Source organism: Antechinus flavipes, chromosome 2 (genome assembly GCF_016432865.1).
Source record: "Antechinus flavipes isolate AdamAnt ecotype Samford, QLD, Australia chromosome 2, AdamAnt_v2, whole genome shotgun sequence".
Taxonomy (NCBI): domain Eukaryota; kingdom Metazoa; phylum Chordata; class Mammalia; order Dasyuromorphia; family Dasyuridae; genus Antechinus; species Antechinus flavipes.
This window is the reverse complement of record NC_067399.1, coordinates 156,525,634-156,545,989: the sequence shown is the minus strand read 5'-3', so window position 1 is coordinate 156,545,989 and position 20,356 is coordinate 156,525,634. Positions and strand designations below refer to the sequence as shown.

The window sequence follows — 20,356 nt, the reverse complement described above, 5'->3', positions numbered from 1 at the left end:
ATAATGTTGTTAAAGTATAATGTTACTGTTTTGCTTGGTTCACTTTGCATCAGTTCATGTGAGTCTTCTTAGATTTCTCTGAAATTAGAATTTTGGTTATTTCTTACAGCACATTATTATTTCATTATATTTTACATACCACAATGTGTTCAGCCATTTCTCAATTGGTTGGTATTCTTTTATTTTCTAGTTACTTGCTACTACAAAAAATAATAATAATAAAAAATAAAGCAAATGAACACAACCTCCAAACTGCTTTTATTATTTTTGTATATATGGATCCTTTTCCACTTTTTTGATTTCCTTATAATTTAGGTCTACTCATAATATCAGTGCATAAAAATTGTTCGTGATTGAGCCATTGAATAATTTTGTTGATTTCCAGAGTAAGACTCTTTTATCATAGCCCCTCCAAAGTCGTTTACTTTCCTTTTTCATTATCTGCCAAAAAGATGAGTGTGATGGTGAAACCTCAGAATTACTTTAATTTTCATTTATCTAATTACTGGTTATTTGGAACTTTTTTTCATATAATTGATGGCTTGGATTTCTTCCTTTGAAGATTGCCTGTTTATATCCTTTAACCATTTATCTATTAGGGTATTATTGCTATTCTTATAAAATTGAATCAGTTCTTTATTTATCTTGAATATAAGATCTTTATCTGAGAAACTTTCAGCAAAAATTTTTTTTAAGTTTACCTATTTTCCTTTTTATTTTAACTACATTGTTTATTAAAAAAAAAAAAAAAACTTTATCACTTGTTTCTTCCTTTTCTCCTCTTGTTTGTTATAATATTACTTTTACATCTAACTCAAATATCTATTTGGTGATTATCTTGATATTTGGTATGATATTAGTTTATGCCTAATTTGTGTTTAATTTTCAATTTTTCTATCAATTTTTGTGAATGGCAAACCTTTACCCTAGTTGCTACAATCTTTAGGTTCATCAAACACTATGCTACTGTGTTTATTTGCTTCTGATTATGGTATATCTAATATGATAAATCTATTTTTAACCAGTTCTGAATAGTTTTATGATAACTTTTTAAAAATATAATTTGGAATCTGGAACTGTTAGATGCATCCCTTCCCCATTTTTCTTTTTTTATTTTTTTTATGATTTCTCTTGAGATTCTTTAGCCTATTGATGAATTTATAAAAATTATTTTATAAACAAAAAGAAAAACGATAAGCAAGTTTTCTTCTAAGTAAGCTTCATGCAATTATTACTTTGTCCATTGTTTCATCCGTTGGAAAATTATTTCTTGCTTTAAAATGATATTCTGGATATGCCTTTGGCTTTATTTGATATAAAGTTATAAATGACAAACAAAAAAATTGTTTTATATGGTTCTCTAAAATAGGCCTTTGGTATGGTGCTGAATAAGTAAATTAGAGTATTGACCTTTTTATTATATTGGCACCTATAAATACTTCTCCAATTATTTAGATATGTTTATTTTTCCAAGTAGTTATAATAATATAGTTCCTGGATGTATCTATTTAGATAAACTCCAAAATATTTTAGGCATTCTAAAGTTATTTTGAATGAAAATTTTCATTCTGTCTCTTTTTACTGGGTTTTGTTGTCAGTGATGTACCAAAATGGCTAGAGATTTATGTGGATTTGTTTTCTGTTCTGTAATTTTGCTGAGATTATTTGTTTCAGTTGATTTTCAAATAACTCCTTTGGCTTCTCTAAATAAGCCATCTGTAGGGAGTGATATTTTTCTTCCTCTTTATTTAGGATTCTCTCTCTCTCTCTCTCTCTCTCTCTCTCTCTTTTTTTTGCTGAGGCAATTGGGGTTAAGTGATTTGCTCAAGGTCACACAGTTAGGAAGTGTTAAATGTCTGAGGCCAGATTTGAACTCCGGTCCTCCTGACTTCAGGCTGGTACTCTATCCACTGTGTCACCTAGCTGCCCCGCTTGTTTACTTTCTTGATATTTTTCCTAGTTTTATTGTTATAATTTTTTTTTTTTTGGTGTGATGACTATTATTGTGTTAATATTGGAAAGTGATTTGTCATCTTTGACAAATTTTAAAAAACAATTTTTCTTACTATGTTTATGATTTTCCTTTGAATTGGCCTTGTGTTATAACTATAAATCCTCTCTGGTTATAGTACAGACATTTTAATATTTTATGACCTCTTATAATTTATGATTTTTTAAATATCATTGTTTATTAATGGTGTTGCATCTCTGCTTTGTCTTTCGTATTAAGACCTGGTTTGTATCATAGAATTTGGAAGCATTGGAATCAGTCCTTTGAGTTTGTTTCTTTATTTCATTGGTTTAGTTTTATTTTTTTTTTCTGAGGTAGTTGGGGTTAAATGACTTGCCTAGAGTCACACAGCTAGGAAATGTTAAGTCCTGAGGCTGGATTTGAACTGAGAGCACTGGGTCCTGAAGTCAGGAGGACCTATCTATCTGTCCCTGGATTTTTATTTCTATAAAATATTTCATGCAAATGATTACCTATGAATGTTTGATAGAATAAATTTGTAAATCCATTTGGACCTTGGTTTCTTTCTGTTTTTGATTTGTTCAGTTTCTTTTTCTGATGTTGAGTTAATAATATTTTTATTCAGATACTGTAGGTATTTACATTTCAGTTTTCTTGGCATAGAATTAGGCAATGTAGTTTCTTCTAGTTTCATTTCCTCTTCAGTTGTGAATTTTTATAAAATGTTTATACAATTTAGTTTCCTCTTTTTTAAAAATCAAACTAGCTGTTTATTTTGTTTACTTTTTTTTTTCCCCAGAAAGGGGGACTTGGTTTTATTTCTCAGCTACTTTTTTCTTTTTTGCTTTCAATTTTGTTAATTTGATTGTTGGAATTTTTCCTTGGTATTCACTTGGGGTCTTTAAAAAATATTTTCTTTTTTACCCCTTTTTTAAGTTGCGTGCCCAATCTGTTCTTTTGTTGAGGAAAGAAGCATTTGGAAATGTAAATTTTTTCCTAAGTATTGCAATAGCTGCATGTCATGGTTGGTATTTTTCTTCAATAAAAACTTCTTTGGTTTCTGTGATTTGTTACTCATACCGTGTTTCCCTGATAATAAGACACTGTCTTATTATTTTTTTGGACAGAAAAACACCAGAGGGCTTATTTTCAGGGGAGGGCTTATTTTAATGAACATTGACAGCAATTTTAATAAACAGGTAAATGTGAACAAAAAAAAGGACCTTTATTCAATAATGATCATGTCATCTTCTTCAACAACATCGTCATAAGTGTCCATACCCTGAATTCCGTCCTGGATGTTTTAAGCCTCCATTTCCTTTAGAAGAAGTGGATCCAATCTGTCATGTCCAGCAATATAGCTCTCTTTAAATGAAAATGTCTTGTCCAGGTAACCTGCTCGTAGTGCCTTGGCGACACAGCTGTCAGTAATTTTATCCCATGACTTCTTCACCCAAGTCACGACTTCTTGCAGACAGGGCTTCACAAAGTTTCCACGCTGATTTCTTTCCATTCTATTTTCAGTGTAGTCATTGACTTCCATGCACAAATGGTCCTTGAATGGCTTGTTTATTGCAATATTAAGGGTGTGGAGATAGGCAGTCATTCCTGCAGGAATCATTACTTGATCTATTCTTCTCTCTGCAAGGAAGTTCTTCATTTCTTTAGCGTGGTGAGTGCTGGCTGAGTTCTTCTTTTATCCTCCATCATGCCCCTTCACTCCCGCTTACATACCGGATTTTTATGTTGTCCTGTCTCAGCTCTCCTCCGCGGCACTGCTCTCAATAGCACCAGCAAGCAAATCACTGGGGAAGAACAGGATGAAGCGCTCACTGCTGCAGCTCTGATTGGATGCAGCTCGGAGCGCGGTGTGTGTTTCACGCGGGGGGTGGGGGGGGTGTGCATACAGAGGATATGGTAATGTAGCGTGTAGCGCAGGGGATCACCTTCACTACAGTAGCAATCTCAATAGGGCTTATTTTCGGGGGAGGGCTTATTTTAGAGGAATCTTACACAGTAAGGGGAGGGCTTATTTTCGGGATAGGTCTTATTATCGGGGAAACACGGTAGTCTTTAATCAGTTTTTAATTCTTTTTCCAACTGACTTTTATAAAAATAGGACTTGTATTATGATCACTTAAGGTTGTGTTTAATATTTCTGCATTTGTCACACGTTTATGCCTCAGTACACGGTCAATTTTTGTAATAGTACTGTATATCACATATAGAGATATGACATCTATATCATATCTAAAAATATGTAAATTATCTTCTGATTTACTAATATTTATTTTCATCTCTGATTTTTCCAAAGTTATATTCAGGTTCTTAATTATTTTTTTATTTTATTGCATAGGGTTATTTTCAAGTATCTTTGTAAAAAATATTAAAATGCTGTAAATATAAGCAGTGATGATGTTGTTGTTGTTGTTGTGTCACAGGTTGCCTAGATGCTAGGTTGGGCTTGGGTTATCTGGCTGTTGATTTGGTCTGGTTCTTTTTCCTTTTGTAGTTTGTTGCAGGTTGAGTGTTGTATTGGCTGTGTCTCCTGCTAGGTGTTTGGCTTGGTACTGCCCCGCTCTAGACATTATTCTAACCCTATATCCTTCTGCTGTTCAGCCTCCCCCATCACTCTTTGCTTTTGGGACTTGAAGTGGCCCAATGCTGGTGACTGACTCTTGTCTCTTGGTTTCATTTTCATTTGTCTGGCTTGTGTTTATTCAGAACTTCCATCGGATTTTAACAGTTTTTTTGTGTGTGCGTAGTCCTGTATGGACTAGATGGAAAATTTGTTAAAATTCTTGTTAAACAAGAACTTTGTTAAAAATACCTATTACATATAAACTCCACGAACTGTTTAGTAATAAAGCCTGGAGAGGAAAAAAAAAAAAAAAAAAAAAAACTTTCAGCAAGTAGAGTTTCTTTTTTCTTTTTTTTTTCTTTTAATTTTTAATTTATTTTATTTTATTATTTTTTAAATCTCTCTCTCTTTTTTTAAAGTAACTTTTTATTGACAGAACCCAGGCCAGGGTAATTTTTTACAACATTATCCCTTGCACTCACTTCTGTTCCGATTTTTCCCTTCCCTCCCTCCATCCCCTCTCCCAGAGGGCAAGCAGTACTATACATGTTAAATAGGTTACAGTATATCCTAGATACAATATATGTGTGCAGAACCGAACAGTTCTCTTGTTGCACAGGGAGAATTGGATTCAGAAGGTATAAATAACCTGGGAAGAAAAACAAAAATGCAAGCAGTTTATATTCATTTCCCAGTGTTCTTTCTTTGGGTGTAGCTGCTTCTGTCCATCCTTGATCAATTGAAACTGAGTTAGATCTCTTTATCAAAGAAATCCACTTCCATCAGAATACATCCTCATACAATATCGTTGTTGAGGTATATAATGATCTCCTGATTCTGCTCATTTCACTTAGCATCAGTTCATGTAAGTCTCGCCAATCCTCTCTGTATTCATCCTGCTGGTCATTTCTTACAGAACAATAATATTCCATAACATTCATATACCACAATTTACTTAACCATTCTCCAATTAATGGGTATCCATTCATTTTCCAGCTTCTGGCCACTACAAACAGGGCTGCCACAAAAATTTTGGCACATACAGGACTCTTTCCCTTCTTTAGTTTCTCTTTGGGGTATAAGCCCAGTAGAAACACAAGTAGAGTTTCTTATAAAGTGTTTCTCAGATTTTATACATTTAAACTATTTGGTTCAGTCTGGAGGCTCAGAGTTTCAACCTTTTTATTTTTTAAAACATATAAATAAAGATGGTTTTAAATGGAAGTTTATAGATAAGCTTGATAGTCCTAGTTGTAATACTCTTTGTTGATAAATGAGAAGTTAAAAAAAACAAACCCTGGAGGAAGTATAAGATGAAACTTAAATCCAAGTACATGTGATAGATAAAATAAAGATGTGATAGTTTAAAACATTTAGTAGGATTTAACTTTTAGGTGCCTATAATGCTTAGGGGGCTATTTAATTGGGTACTTGCTTTTGACAGAATAAGAGAAGTCCATAAGCCCTAGAAACTGCCTTAAAATGACAAGTGTATTATTCATCATAAACTTTTCAACATTAATAAAGGATAGAACTTGTATTTTTAAAAATTATTTTGAATTGTATGGCATAGTGAAGATATAACTTGATATCTGGAGTTTGCTCCTTTTTCTGTGATGTATATACCAGGAGCCCCAGAATAGTACTTTAAAAGACATTTCAAAAGATAATTCTTAAAGTGAATTGAGTTAGAAAAATGTTTACTCCACTTTTATTTTCTATTGAGGCTTCAAAAAAATGTGTCAGAGCATTTCATTCTTGGGGGATATTGTTTAAAGTACTACTTGTAGTACAAATGAAAAATCAATTTAACATTCTCATCTTTAGCACCCTCACAACATAAATTTTACAATACTAGTGACGTAATTGTATGATTGAAGTAGCAGGTTACAAGTCAAGAATTCATTATATAATGTTGTAAATGCTGAAAGTCTGAAGGTATTGGACATTTTATAGTGTCTTAAGTTCATGTTGTACCTTTCTGCAAATGGAAGTAGCAGTTATTCAACTAAAAGCACTTAAATAAAATCTGAGTGGAAAATCTTGGCCATTAAAAATAGAAAATATATTTTATGTTATGAGATGGTGAGACTTTTATTTATTTGTACAAAATCACTTCATTTTGAATTTCAGGAGCACCTTATCTTCTATTAGTAGAATTATATTCAAAGTATATTTTGGATGCAACGATATTAAGAGTTAAATAAGTACAATACCATTTCAGTTAACCTGAATCTTAGGCAATATAAGGTTGTTCTATTGAGAGGTATATGTGTGATCCCCAAATTTCATAGATTCACAGCCAGAAGGGACTTCATGGGGAAACTAGTTCAGGCTTATCAAGGTGAAGTGACTTGTCCATACTCACAGAGGCAGCCAGTGGTAGAGTGTAGTCTGTCCTTGAAATCCAGGCCTTCTAACATCAGATCTAAGTGCTCTTTCTACTGCCTTATGTCACATATAACTCTAGAAATGTTTTCTTTCTCAAGGTTCTTAAAAAAAAAAAAAAAAGGAATATTGTTATTAGTAATAAAAAAGAGACTTTGGGGTAAAAAGTCTGCCTTTAATTTAAAAACTACATCCTTTTTTACCTTGCAAAAATGGAAAATTATCAGTTATGAATTAAAATGTTTGAATTTATATAAATTTTGTTCCTTGAGATTAATTATACTTAGAAAATTTTAAGTCATGATAGGATGAAAAAGTTGAATTAACACGAAAAAATTGATTTGAAAAGAAAATCAATAGTATTGAACTTCTGTTATGTACTGACAACATGAAACTTTACTAAAATTGGTTTGTGTTTTATGTATCTTTTTCTTAAAATGTGAAAACATTTTATCATTTCAGTATAAAATTTTAGAAATTGCCATATTAACATCAGGATTCTTTAAGAATGGAATTTAATAGGGAAGGCTATGTCCCACCCCTGTTCCCTCATCCACCCCCATTATTGCATCATTGTTTCAGAAATTGATCTATAGTGACTTCTTGAGTCTCAGTATTTTCATTTGTAAAGTAAAAGGTTTGGACTTTATGACTTTTGAATTCTTCTCCAGTTCTATATTTATGATCCCATGATTTTAAGGGTAAATAAATTCTTTCTTTACTTTCTCTGGAATAATAGGATGTTTAGTTAATCAATGGAGAATAGCAAAGCATTTGTTAAATAATAGAATTATTTAAATACAACAGTTTAGAAACAATTTTTTTTCTTTTACCTATCTTATAATGGGAGAAGAAAGATAGAGGGAGTCTTGTAGTATATTTTTCCCATTGTCTCAGAGGTTGCGAATATTGCATGAATAAATTGAATATTCTTTCAATCATTTGTTAAAAGCTTGACAGATACTCTTCCATTAGGCTGCATATTTAGAATTTAGCTTTTTTGTTGGCTTCTTACTTGGTGTAGTCAGTTATTTCTATTTAAAAGCAGATTTTTTTTTTTTATAATAAACTCAATCACATTAACCCTCCATGTGTTAGAAGTGTTAAATTCCAGAGGAGAATTGCAAGAAACCGAATTTCAAAACTGTATGCTACTTCTTTCATGGTATATACTGGACTTGATTTAAAGTTCATTCTTAAACAAAATGCTATGTTACTATGACCATAATGTAAACTTGAGTTTGGAGAAAATATACCATCCTCAATTCTTTGCAGAGGTGGGGACCATAGGTGTGGAATACTGCTTATGCTTTTTGTCAGATTGTTTGGGTTTGGCCTTTTTTCTCTCTTTTATTCTTTGTTATAAAATATGGTTTATTTGTTAGAGGAGGGAGGAAAGGAAAATATATTTGGAAAGGAAGGTGATGTAAGAACAGAAAGCATTAATACAGATTATTAGTTATTTCTTAAAACATGAGATATACTTAAATGGAAAAAAATACAAAAATACATTGAGAAAACATACTTATAATTAGTTATCTACTGTTTTTATTATTTCCTATCATTACTGCAAATAATTAAGAATAGATTTTTAAAAGTTAACAAATTTGCTTTCTGGTTTCAGGTTTTTGTTTTGTTTTGTTTTGTTTTTTGGCTGTGGATAAAGCATAGTGCTCAATAGAACTAGAGGAAAGGGAAGATGGATAATAAAGGAAATTAAATAAGCTTAGACTGGGTTTTTTTTTTTTTAATAAGCATTACCTTTTGTAATATTCTGCAATTAGTTGTCATTTATTCCAGAAAAGCTAGCTGCCAATAATGGTACTTACACATTAAAATGAGAGCAAATTTTTTTCAAAGTAGACCATTTCTTTTTTTCATTATTGTACATAAGCTGCTTGTTTTTATAATCGAATGACTTTTGATCATACTTACCCTGAACTGTTCAAAATTATAAATTCTTTAGTAATCAATAAGTTATTAATAAGTTCCCATTTTGTAAGTGATACTGCTTTTATCTTTTACACAGACTGAATTTTATGGCCTTACAAATAGATATACAAATCAAATTCCCTTACAGTGAGAAGGACAATAAAACAAAGTTTCCAAGAAACTACTTTTTCTTTAAAATGAAAAATTCCAGTCAGTTGAAGACTTTTATTGCAATGGGATTTGACTCCTATTAAATGCTAAAGAGAGATCCTCACTATATATACACACACACACACACACACACACACACACACACACACACACACACACACATCTAAAGATTTATTAACATTTAAAGAAGTTTATCCTGTTTCCAATATAGTGTAATAATGGATTTAAATTTTAAATTATAAACATCTTTATAGCATCTTTTATTACTCTGTAATTTTCCTGTCTTAGTGCTCTTGACACAGAAGACAGTAAACAAATACTGTTTACTGGTATTAGTTTGAAAAGAAAAGTACCTGGAGCAGCTTAGGTAGTGCAATAAGATAGAGCACTGGCCCTGGAGCCAGGAAGGATCTGAGTTCAAATCCAGCCTCAGACTTTGATATTGATATTGCTGTGTAATCCTGGGCAAGTTACTTAACTCTGATTGCCTCACAAAGGAAAATGCCTAAAAAAGTCAACCAAATGGAGAAATAGTTAACTGGAAATTTAGGTATCTATGAAATTCAATCATTCACATTAAAACAGCCATTTGAGAGTTTAATTAAATGGTTTACAAATTATACTTAATCTGGCCTTTTCATTAAAGTACTTGTTTTCTCTTTTTCAGTATTAATTTTAAAGATCCACAATTTGCTGACGATTACATTTTTAAAGCTACAGTACTACCAGGAGCAAGGTAACTAAGCTTTTTTTTTTTTCTTTTTCCTTCAAAAACTATCTAGATTTTTCATAACAGTAGTTAACTTGTATGTAACTAAGATGTTGAATTTTCAAATGTTCAGAAAACCTGCAACTGTACTCAAACCTGGTGATTGGGAAAAATCCAGCAACGGAAGGCAATGGAGACCACAGCTTGGTTTTAATCGAGACCGCAGGCCAGTTCACTTAGATCAGTCAGCATTTAGGACACTAGGGTAAGTAATGCTCTGACCATTTTCTTATATACTTTTCTTCCCCAAGTCTTTTTTTTAAAAATCAGAAAATAATAAATAATCTTAGCACTAATGCTTAATGGTACTCAATAGTAAAATCATTTTAACTTTACCTTTAAAAATTGATGGAATGTACCTCAAAATCAAATGCAGAAAGAAATAGTAAATGAATTTTTTTTTCAGATCATGATGTAATAAAAAGTTCATGCAATAAAAGGCCAAGGAAAAATAGACCAAAAATTAATTGGAAACTAAAAATCTAATGAATGAGTAAAACAACATATCATAGTCATAATAAGTAATTTCATCCAAGAGAATGATAATAATGAGACAACATACCAAAATTTGTGGGATGTAGCCAGAGCAATTATTAGGGGAACTTTTATATTTCTAGATGTTTACTTGCATAAAATAGAGAAAGAGAGAAGATCAATGAATTGGGCATGTAACTGAAAAAGTTAGAAAAACAACACATTTAAAATCCCCAATTAAATTTGAAATTCTGATAATAAAAGGGGAGAATAATAAAATTGAAAGAAGAAAAACTATTGAATTAATAAATAAAACTAAAAAAATTTTTTATGAAAAAAGACAACAAAACAAACTTTTAGTTAATTTGATTAGAAAAAGGAAAGAAGAAAATCAAATTGTTAGTCTCAAAAATGAAATTGGAGAACTTTTCATCAATGAAGAGGAAATTAGTGCAATAATTAGGAGTTATTTTGCCCAACTATATGGCAATAAATTTGTTAATCTAAGTGAAATGGAGGAATATCTACAAAAATATAGATTGTCCAGATTTACATTAGAGGAAATAAATTAGTTAAATAGTCCCATTTTAGAAAAAGCTTTTAATCAACTCCCTAACAAAAAATCTCCAGAGCTACATGGATTTAAATATGAATTCTACCAAACATTTGAAGAATAATTAATTCCAATACTATATTGTTTCAAAAAATAGGGAAAGGAGTCCCACCGAATTCTTATTAAGACACAGATATGGTGCTGAAACCTAAACCAGGTAGGGTGAAAATAGAGAAAGAAAATTATAGATCAATTTCCCTAATGAGTATTGATGCAAAAATTTTGAATTAAATACTAGCAAAGAGATTGCAGAAAGTCATCTCTAAAATAATACACTATGACCAAGTAGGATTTACATCAGGGATGCAGGGCTGGTTTAATATTAGGAAAACTGTTAGCATAATTGATTATCAATAACCAAATTAACAAAAATCGTATGATTATTTCAATAGATGCAGAAAAAGCATTTGATAATATCCAACACCCATTCCCATTAAAAACACTAGAGAGTATAGACAAAATGGAGTTTTCCTTAAAACAGTGATTAGTATTTATCTAAAATCAGTAAGCATCATATATAATGAGCACAAACTAGTACCATTCCCAGTAAGATCAAGGATGAAAACTGGGTTGCCCACCATCAATATTATATTAGAAATGTTAGCTTTGGCAGTAAGAGAAGAAAAGAGATGAAAGGAATTAGAGTAGGTAATGAGGAAACCAAATTATCACTCTTTGCAAATGTTATATTATACTTAGAGAATCCTAGAAAATTAACTTAAAAACTACTAGAAACAATTCACAACTTTAGCAAAGTTGCAGGATACAAAATAAATCCCTATAAGTCATCAGCATTTTTATATATTAACAAAGTCCAACAGCAAGAGATAAAAAGAGAAATTCCATTTAAAATAACTGTCGATAATATAAAATATTTGGGAGTCCATCTGCCAAGGCAAAATCAGGAACTATATGAAGACAACTACAAAACACTTTTTACACAAATAAAGTCAGATCTAATCAATTGGAAAAATATCAAGTGCTCATGGATAGGCCAAGCGAATGTAATAAAAATGACAATATTACTTAAATTAATCTACTTATTTAGTGCCATACCAATGAAACTCCCAAGGAATTTTTTTACATATCTAGAAAAAAAATAATAACAAAGTTCATCTGGAAGAACAATAGATCAAGAATTTCAAAAGAATTAATGGGGGCGGGGGGAGGGGGAGGAAGGAAACAAATGGAGATAGTCTAGTTTACCAGATCTAAAACTATATTATAAAGCAGTGGTCATCAAAACCATTTAGTATTGGCTAAGAAATAGTTTTTCAGTAGAATAGGTTTACATCACAGAACAAAATAGTCAATGACTATAGTAATCCAGTGTTTGACAAACCCAAAGACCCCACCTTTTGGAATAAGAACTCACTATTTGACAAATATTGCTGAAAAAATTGGAAACTAGTATGGCAGAAACTAGGCATTGACCTACATCTAACACTGTATATCAAGATAAGATCTGAAATGGATTCATGATTTAAACATACAGAGTGATACTATAAGCAAATTAGAAGAACAGGATAGTTTACCTCTCAGATCTGGGGAAAAGGCAGGAATTTGTGATCAAAGAAAGAACTGGAGCTCATTATTGAATGCAAATAGATAATTTTGAATGAGCAAAACTAATACAGACAAGATTAGAAGGCAAGTAATAAATTGGGAAAATATTTTTACATTCAAGGATTCTGATAAAGGCCTCAATTCTAAAATATCTAGGGAATTAACTCAAATTTGTAAGAATTCAAGCCATTCTCCAGTTGATAATAGTGAAAAGGATATGAATAGACAATTTACAGATTAAGAAATTGAATCCATCTCTAATCATATGAAAAGGTGCTCTAAATCACTGTTGATCAGAGAAATGCAAATTAAGACAACTCTGAGGTACCCACTCACATCTCTCAGATTAGCTAAGATGACAGGAAAAGATGACAAATATTGGAGAGGATATGAGAAAACTGGGACACTGATGCATTGTTGGTGAAGTTGTGAATTGATCTAACCATTCTAGAGAGCAGTTTGGAACTATGTTTAAAGGGATATCAGACTCTGCATACTCTTTGATCCAGCAGTTTTTCTACTGGGCTTATATTCCAAAGAGCTCTTAAAAAAGGAAAAGGGACTCATGTGTACAAAAATGTTTGTGGAAGCCCTTTTTGTAGTGTCAAGAAACTGGAAACTGAGTATATGCCCCTCAATTGGTGAATGGCTAAATAAGTTATGGTATATGAGTGTTAAGGAATGTTACTGTTCTATAAGAAATGAGCAACATTTCCAGAGGCCTGGAGAGACTTACATGAACTGATACTAAGTGAAATGAGCTGAACCAGGAAATTGTAGTATATGACAACAAGATTATACGATGATTAATTCTGATGGAATGACTCTTGTCAATAGTGAGATGGTTCAGGCCAGTTCCAATGATCTTGTGATAATGAGAACCATCTACACTCAGAGAAAGGACTGTGGGAACTGAGTGTGGATCACAACATAGCATTTTTACTTCTTTTGTTGTTGTTTGCTTGAATTTTATTTTCTTTCTCATTTTTCTTTTGATCGGATTTTTCTTTTGCAGCAAGATAATTGTATAAATACTTGTATCCGTATTCAATTTTATATATATATATATATTTGTCATGTTTAACATATAGTTTGCCATCTAGTGGATGGAGTGGCATGGGGGGGGGAGATTGGGCACAAAGTTTTGCACAGGTCAGTGTTGAAAAATTATTCTTGCATATGTTTTGAAGATAAAAAGTTTCAATTAGAAAAAAGTAATGGAATGTAATCTAAATTTTGAATGGAAACCTATAATATGTTCATATCTTCAATTTTTTTGATGTTTTTCCTGTGAAATATTTTAAGATTTGCTCATATTTCCCTTTTTAAAAAACTTTTAAAATCATTTAAATTATAATCTTTTACTGTGTTATAACTTTAATGATTAGAATAAAAGGAAGGCAAATTCTTTCAAAGGACTCTAGCAGTGTTATGTAACTTTCTAATTTATTTCATCTCTCTTCTATTTGTGAAATATATTAGATGCAGGAAACAAATAGCTGAGAAATACCAGCTTCAACAGGACTGTTCATGGATTTTATTAGTCAAATGGAAGGGAAAGAAAAAAGTGACTAAGGTGTACAATTCATTAAATATTGATTGTGTTTATTATGTGTGTGGCACTTCACTGGACTCTGGGGGTACAAACACAAAAGATAAGTCCTGTCTTCAAGAAGTTTTCACCATGTTGGACTTTAATAACTTATATTTATATAAATATGTGCAAATTAAATACATAAAAGATAACTTGGGAACCCAGAGGAAACAGTTGGGTAATACCAAGAAAAAGCCTTTTATACAAGGTGGCCCTTGAATTGAGTTTTGAAAGAAATTAAGGCTTCCAGTTAGCAGAAGTAAGGATAAAATATTGGGGTTAGCGTCACTTTTCAAAGAGAAAGGAAATGGAGTGTCCTCTAGGGATAAGCAATAAGGTTTTGGAAAAGGAAGAAAAATTTACCCTGTGACAATCACAGAGCCATTTTTCTCTTAATCACTGCCAGTAAGATAATTGCCAAAGACTTCCTTAATAGACTTATTCTTCATCTAGAACGTGATTGTTGGCATAGTCGGTAGGGTATTTGCTGCCCAACAGTTCAGCAGAAATGCCAGCAGCAGAACAGAGTTCTGCAAACAATATTGAGAGGTATAAAGACTTATGGAAAATCATGGGGAAAAATTGGTTGCCCAGAGAAGTTCATCAATATGACAGGTTCATTATGGGATGTTTTCCTGGGCTCAGGGTGATAGCTCATGTTCTTCAGTGTCACCATTGGAGTGAAGCAGGACTATATGCTGCTTTTTCTGTGTTTTAGCATGATGTTTTCATCAGTGTTATTGTCAGATGCTTTCAATGAGGATGAACCTAGCAACAAGGTCAACTGCTACATTGATGCTAAATTATTCAACTTGAAAAGTCTACAAGCCAAGAATAAAATGGAGGAAGAGCTGGTACATAACCTTTTGTTGATAGGTGATTGTGCATTCAATGCAGACTTTGAAGCTTAGATGCAACAAAGTATGAATCAACTCTCTGCCATTTATGCAAATTTTGACATGACAGCACCAAGAAAACAGAAGTTCTCCACCAGCCAAGACCACACTGTCCATGCATGTAACCATCATTTATAGTAAATGGAGAATTTTTGAATGCTGTGAATATGTTCCCTTTCCTTGAAATATACTTTCCAGGGATGTACACATAGATTAAAATTAATTAATATTTCTGAGTACATATTACTAGAATAGCTCAGTGTTTGGGGACTAAACAAAAGGATAAAAGAGAAGAAGCTGCCTATGAAGCTGAAGATATACAGGATCATTGTGCTGAGCTCATTTTTAAAACCTTTGACATTGTTAAAACCTGAACAGAGTATTAGTCTATATGCTAGAAAATGTATTTGTCTGAGGAAGATTCTGAAGATTACCTGGCAAGATAAAGTTCAAGACACCAAGATCCTTTGTTGAACTGAATTGCCAAGCATTCCAATTCTACTACAAAGAGTGAAACTTCAGCAAGCTGACCAAGTTGCTCAAATGCTAAATGTAAATTTGCCCAAAAGACTAGTTTATGAAGAACTTACACAAAGCAAGTGTTCACACAGAGGTCAAAAGAAACAATACAAAGTCTCTCTGAAGAAATTTTGGAATCGTTGTGAGACATAATAGACACTGGCACAGGACTGCACAGCATGGTGTGCCTACATAAAAAAGGCACTGTGTTCTTCCAGTAAAACAGAACTGCATTACCTCAAAAGAAATGGGTGATGCACAAATTTAGAAAGGAATCCCCTTTGAACGTTCATATAGACTTTTTGTGCTTGTCTATAGAATCGTCCAAGCTGGTATTGGTCTGATTAGCCATAGTTAGAAGCATCATATACCTTGACTCCATTGTGGTGATGTTATTTTGGTTCCTTTTGAGCACTAAGAATAACATCCAACCAACAAGATGGCCACTTTGGCTAGATCATAGAATGCTTGAGGTGGAATGATGCATATTACAATACAGAAAACTAAGTTGGAGTAGTTTCTTAAGAGGTTGTATTTGATCCTTGAGGTAGATAGGGAGTTCCTGGTTAAGTGATTTGAACAAAGTTGCCATTTATGTTTTAAAGAAATTTTTCTAATTTTAAATATTTTTTTTGTACATTATAGTCACGTCATGCCAAGAGGTCCAGGAGGTGGACCTTACAGCAATGCTGCACCACCTGGAAATTACCAGGGAAATTTATACAGGCCAATGATAAGAGGACAAGCACAGATTCCAAAGCTTATGTCAAGTAAGTTGTTACTTCATTCTATAATTATATTTTTAAAGTAAGGTTTTTCTTATTTTTTTCACAAAGATAATTTTACTTTTGTTTAGCAGTCACAAATTGGTACCAACAATTTATTAAAAGTAGATGTAAATCTTTAAAGGATCTATTATACAAATGCTGTTTTTGGTTTTTGTGTTATGATTTTAGCATCAATTACATATGTACAATTGCTGTTGAATAGGCTTATACTCAATTTGCTTTTCTTCTAATATAATTGCTTTTGGATTTTTAGAGATAGCATAAAAATGTTTTTGCTTTTCCTTTATTATCAAAAAAATATAGTTGGCACATGACATCTAAAAAAAATTTAGTAGGATCATAGTTACCAATAGTTCTGTTTTTCATTCACCTGTAGCTTACTTTTAGTGCTTTACATTTCTTTCATTTGCAAAAATTATTGGGACTGGTATAATGAATTGAGAAATTCATTGAATTGTTCTTTGGATTTCATATCATGATATATTCATCAAAGTGCCATTATAAGAAATATATCCTACATTAGAAATTTTATTTGTCCCCATTCCTGACAGTTGTTTGATCCCATGTGTTTTGCTTACGTCTCTTAATAATCTTATGTTCACTTTCATGGGTTTCCTGGTTTTTCACTTGCTTTCTAGAATACTTTCTCATTTTATAGAGAGTATTAATATGCTTGCTTTCCCAGGGCTCCTTTGACATTAGCTATTTCACTTTTTTAACATCTTTGCCAATTTTCTGGATATTAAGCATTTTTCTTATTACAGTGTTAGTTGGAGTAGTCATTCATGTGCTTGGTAAGTTTAATCATCTATAAAATGGGGATCATTAATAGCATTTACCTTGCACGAATTGTGAGTATGAGATAACACACGTAAAATTCTTTTCAAACTCTTTAATGCACAATTTAAATTGTAGTTCTTTTGAGCATTTAAAATTACTTTTTCATTATAAAAAGGAAGAGGGAGATGATATAAGGTGTAGAATGTTTGAAGGAAAGTTAGGTTTTTTTAAATTTTGTTTTTAAGAATAGTTGAGGTCCTTAAACTTTTTTTAGTCAGATTAAAAGATGGTAACAGGAGAAAAGATTATGGACTCTTCGTATTAGAAAGAAAAAGTAGACTAGTTGATGATACTGAAAATTCACATTAATTTAGCCTATACTTTTTGAGCATCAGCTGTGCCAGATAGTGCAAATGCATAACAAGAACAAAACAGTCACTTCTCTCAAAGTGCTTATATTCCTTTGGGAGGGGGGGAAGAAAAAAAAAACAAAGCTTTTAGGAAATTAAATAAAAAACATATGAAGTAATTTCTGAGGGAAGGAACTAATTGAACAGAATAGGATCAGAAAAAGATTCCTGTATAGGATCACATTTGAACTAAGTTTTGAAAGAAATGAGAGATTCTGTCTGTAGTGAAGGGAATCAGAACAAGTGCATTTCAGGCCTACCAAGATAGCAGATATCAATAGGGATATCAGGCTTGTTTGCCTAGAACATCTAATAGGTGAAGAGCCTGTGTAGGAGTTTTGGAGAGGGAGGCTAGAACTAGAGGGTGAAAGATTTCCAAAGTCAAACAAGAGTTTGTTTTATTCTAGATATAAGAGGAAGCTACTAAAACTTCTCAAGCAGACAAATCACATGGTCATCCCTGTGGTTTCTGATGATCAACTCTGAAGTTGTGTTGAGTATAAATTAAAGAAAGTGACTGCATATAAGAGGATCAGTTAAAAGGCTATTGCTTTATCATCACAATTTTATTAAAGAAAAGCAAGATTATTATCCCCTCTTTTTTTCTATAATCTGTTGTCTTGTAGATCACTATTTTGCTTGTCTTAATGATAGCCTCACAAAGTTGAGTTTCACCTTACAGTCACTTAAAAGTGAAGGTTTAAAGCGTAGAAAAGCTGAAATCTTAACACTTTAAGTCCATTAAGGATATTAGTCTAGATCTTGTAGCTCTAAGTGTATACAATGGCATGATATTTGGGATGCAGCTGGAAATTTGAGGGACAAGTTTAGAATATTATGAACATTGGTACAGAGAATCAGTAATTACAAAAATAGACAGTTGCTGAGCAGTAGTCATTGCCTAATTTGGCTTCTGCAGAAAAATTTGAAAGGTGACCAAGAATTTTTTTTTTCTTTTCAGTTAGGGAACAGAATTTCTTTTTCAAGTGGATAGTCATACTACTCAGATTGACTCAAGTTATAGATTCACCAAGCAGGCATAATTAGAGGTTAATGTGGCTAACGAACCGTTAAAGTGACAGATGATAGGATCAGAATTGTGGGTAGAGAAGCAAAATCAGAATAGATTTACTGGGAAAGTATAGGGAAAGTAAAAGTCCTCATGAAGGTAAAAGCTCATTTTTTCTGTGAGAAATAAGAGTTTTTTTGGGAAAGATTGAAGATCCAGGTAGGGAAAGATTGAAGATCCAGATAGATAAAAATTTTAAGTTGAATACTTTAGAAATTAATGCAGTTCTTTGAGATTGACTTAGGAGGTGTGTCTAATGTGGAGGTAGAAATTGGAGTTAGTTACAATTGTGAATATAAATGAATTATGGTAAAGATGTTAGGAGGAATTGACAACATGAATTTGAAGTCTCAGGTTTTGGCAGAAATGGTAGAGTGAGATTTAGAAACATGATAAAGCCATAAGGAAGTTTAGATAGTGATTTGGAATCATTTTAGTAACAGAGATAAGGAAAAGCATTTTTCCTTTTTTTAAAAATAAAGTGTGGAAATCAAAGAAAACAATGGGAGTACAAATTAAAATATGGGGATAGAGAAGTCCATTGTAAAACAGGAGAAAATTTTTTTTTAAAAATGATTGAAGATTTAAAATTATGTGATTTTTTTTTTTTTTTTTTTTGCACTTGTCTTTTGGCATCATGTGTCGTATTTTAATTATACTGGAAAATTTTATCATTGGAATTAGGATTTTGGAGTTAAATAAGATTTTAGAAGTCCATCTACTTTGTTTTCCTTATTTTAAAATGATTCATTTAAATTACATGCCTTTGGTACTGAGGAGACACCAAAAAGTTTTTTTTTTTTTTTTTAATATATGACAGCTCAATAGTATTTTCTTCTCTTTCATATTCAAAAGAAATCTATACAGATAGTTCTTACTTCATATAAATTGACATTAATACAAATTTGACTTTACATAAAGAATTAAAGAGATCCATATTTTTAAAAAAAGTTACTTTTATTACATAGTACTGTATGTTCTTACAAGCTCTCTTGCTTGCATTCTCTCTCTGTCTCTCATCTCTTTCTCTCTGTATCCCCTAAGCTTCACATTCATCTCTCCTCAACACTCCCTCTCCCCTCCCCCCTTTGGCCAAGAAAAAAAAACCTAGAAAAGAACAAAAAAAAACCCCAATAATCCAAGTAAAAGCAGAGAAATGTACAAACAGGGCAGAGGCTACTTCTGGTTCAGGGGCTTGCTTTTAGACTTCTGGTATGAAGACAGGAGACATTTAATCACTCCATTATCCTGTGTCTGTTTTCTGTTGATCAGCCTTCAGATCCTACATGTCTGTCCCTGGCCCCTGAACATTCTCTGTCCTCCATTATTTTTGTTCATGTCCAGCTCCCACAATTTTTGCCCTCAGGATATTCTTCCTCAGTCCTAGCCAGGTGCCCATGTGACTGACTCAGGCCCCCCTCTTCCCCACTGGGTTCTTCTCTACAGCTTCAGCTTCTCTGACTCTGACCCCCTGTAGGTCCTTGAACTTTGTCCTAGCTCCCTCCTTCCTTAGGTGTGTGACTTTCTTCTTCTTCTCCCCATATCTACAGGCAAATTCTTATAACATAAAAATCATTTTATATGTAGAGGTGTACAGAACAGTCCATTTAATGTAAAGTAGGCATTGTCTACCTCTCTCGCAAGGTTTCAGAACAATTATGCATTTGTCTAGGTTCTTCCTGATGCCTTTTTGATTTATTATTGTTAGTATTACAGATACATATACATTTTAAGGATGTTGTTTTGGTCCTTCATCGTCAAAGAATACCAATGACATCATGAGGGCAAAATTTTGACTTGTGTATGAATTGGATTTAAGTGAGACAGAGACATC

General features: G+C 32.3%; 1 protein-coding gene across 2 annotated transcripts in view; it reads left to right on the top strand.

The window, feature by feature from the left end:
- Positions 1-20,356, top strand: part of XRN2 (5'-3' exoribonuclease 2) — a 110,362-nt gene that overhangs the window by 73,639 nt on the left and 16,367 nt on the right. For both annotated transcript variants that reach the window (XM_051975848.1, XM_051975849.1), the window contains 3 exons: positions 9,712-9,780; positions 9,887-10,018; positions 16,121-16,245. In XM_051975848.1, the coding sequence (XP_051831808.1) occupies positions 9,712-9,780; positions 9,887-10,018; positions 16,121-16,245 (326 nt within the window). The remainder of the gene's footprint in view (positions 1-9,711; positions 9,781-9,886; positions 10,019-16,120; positions 16,246-20,356) is intronic.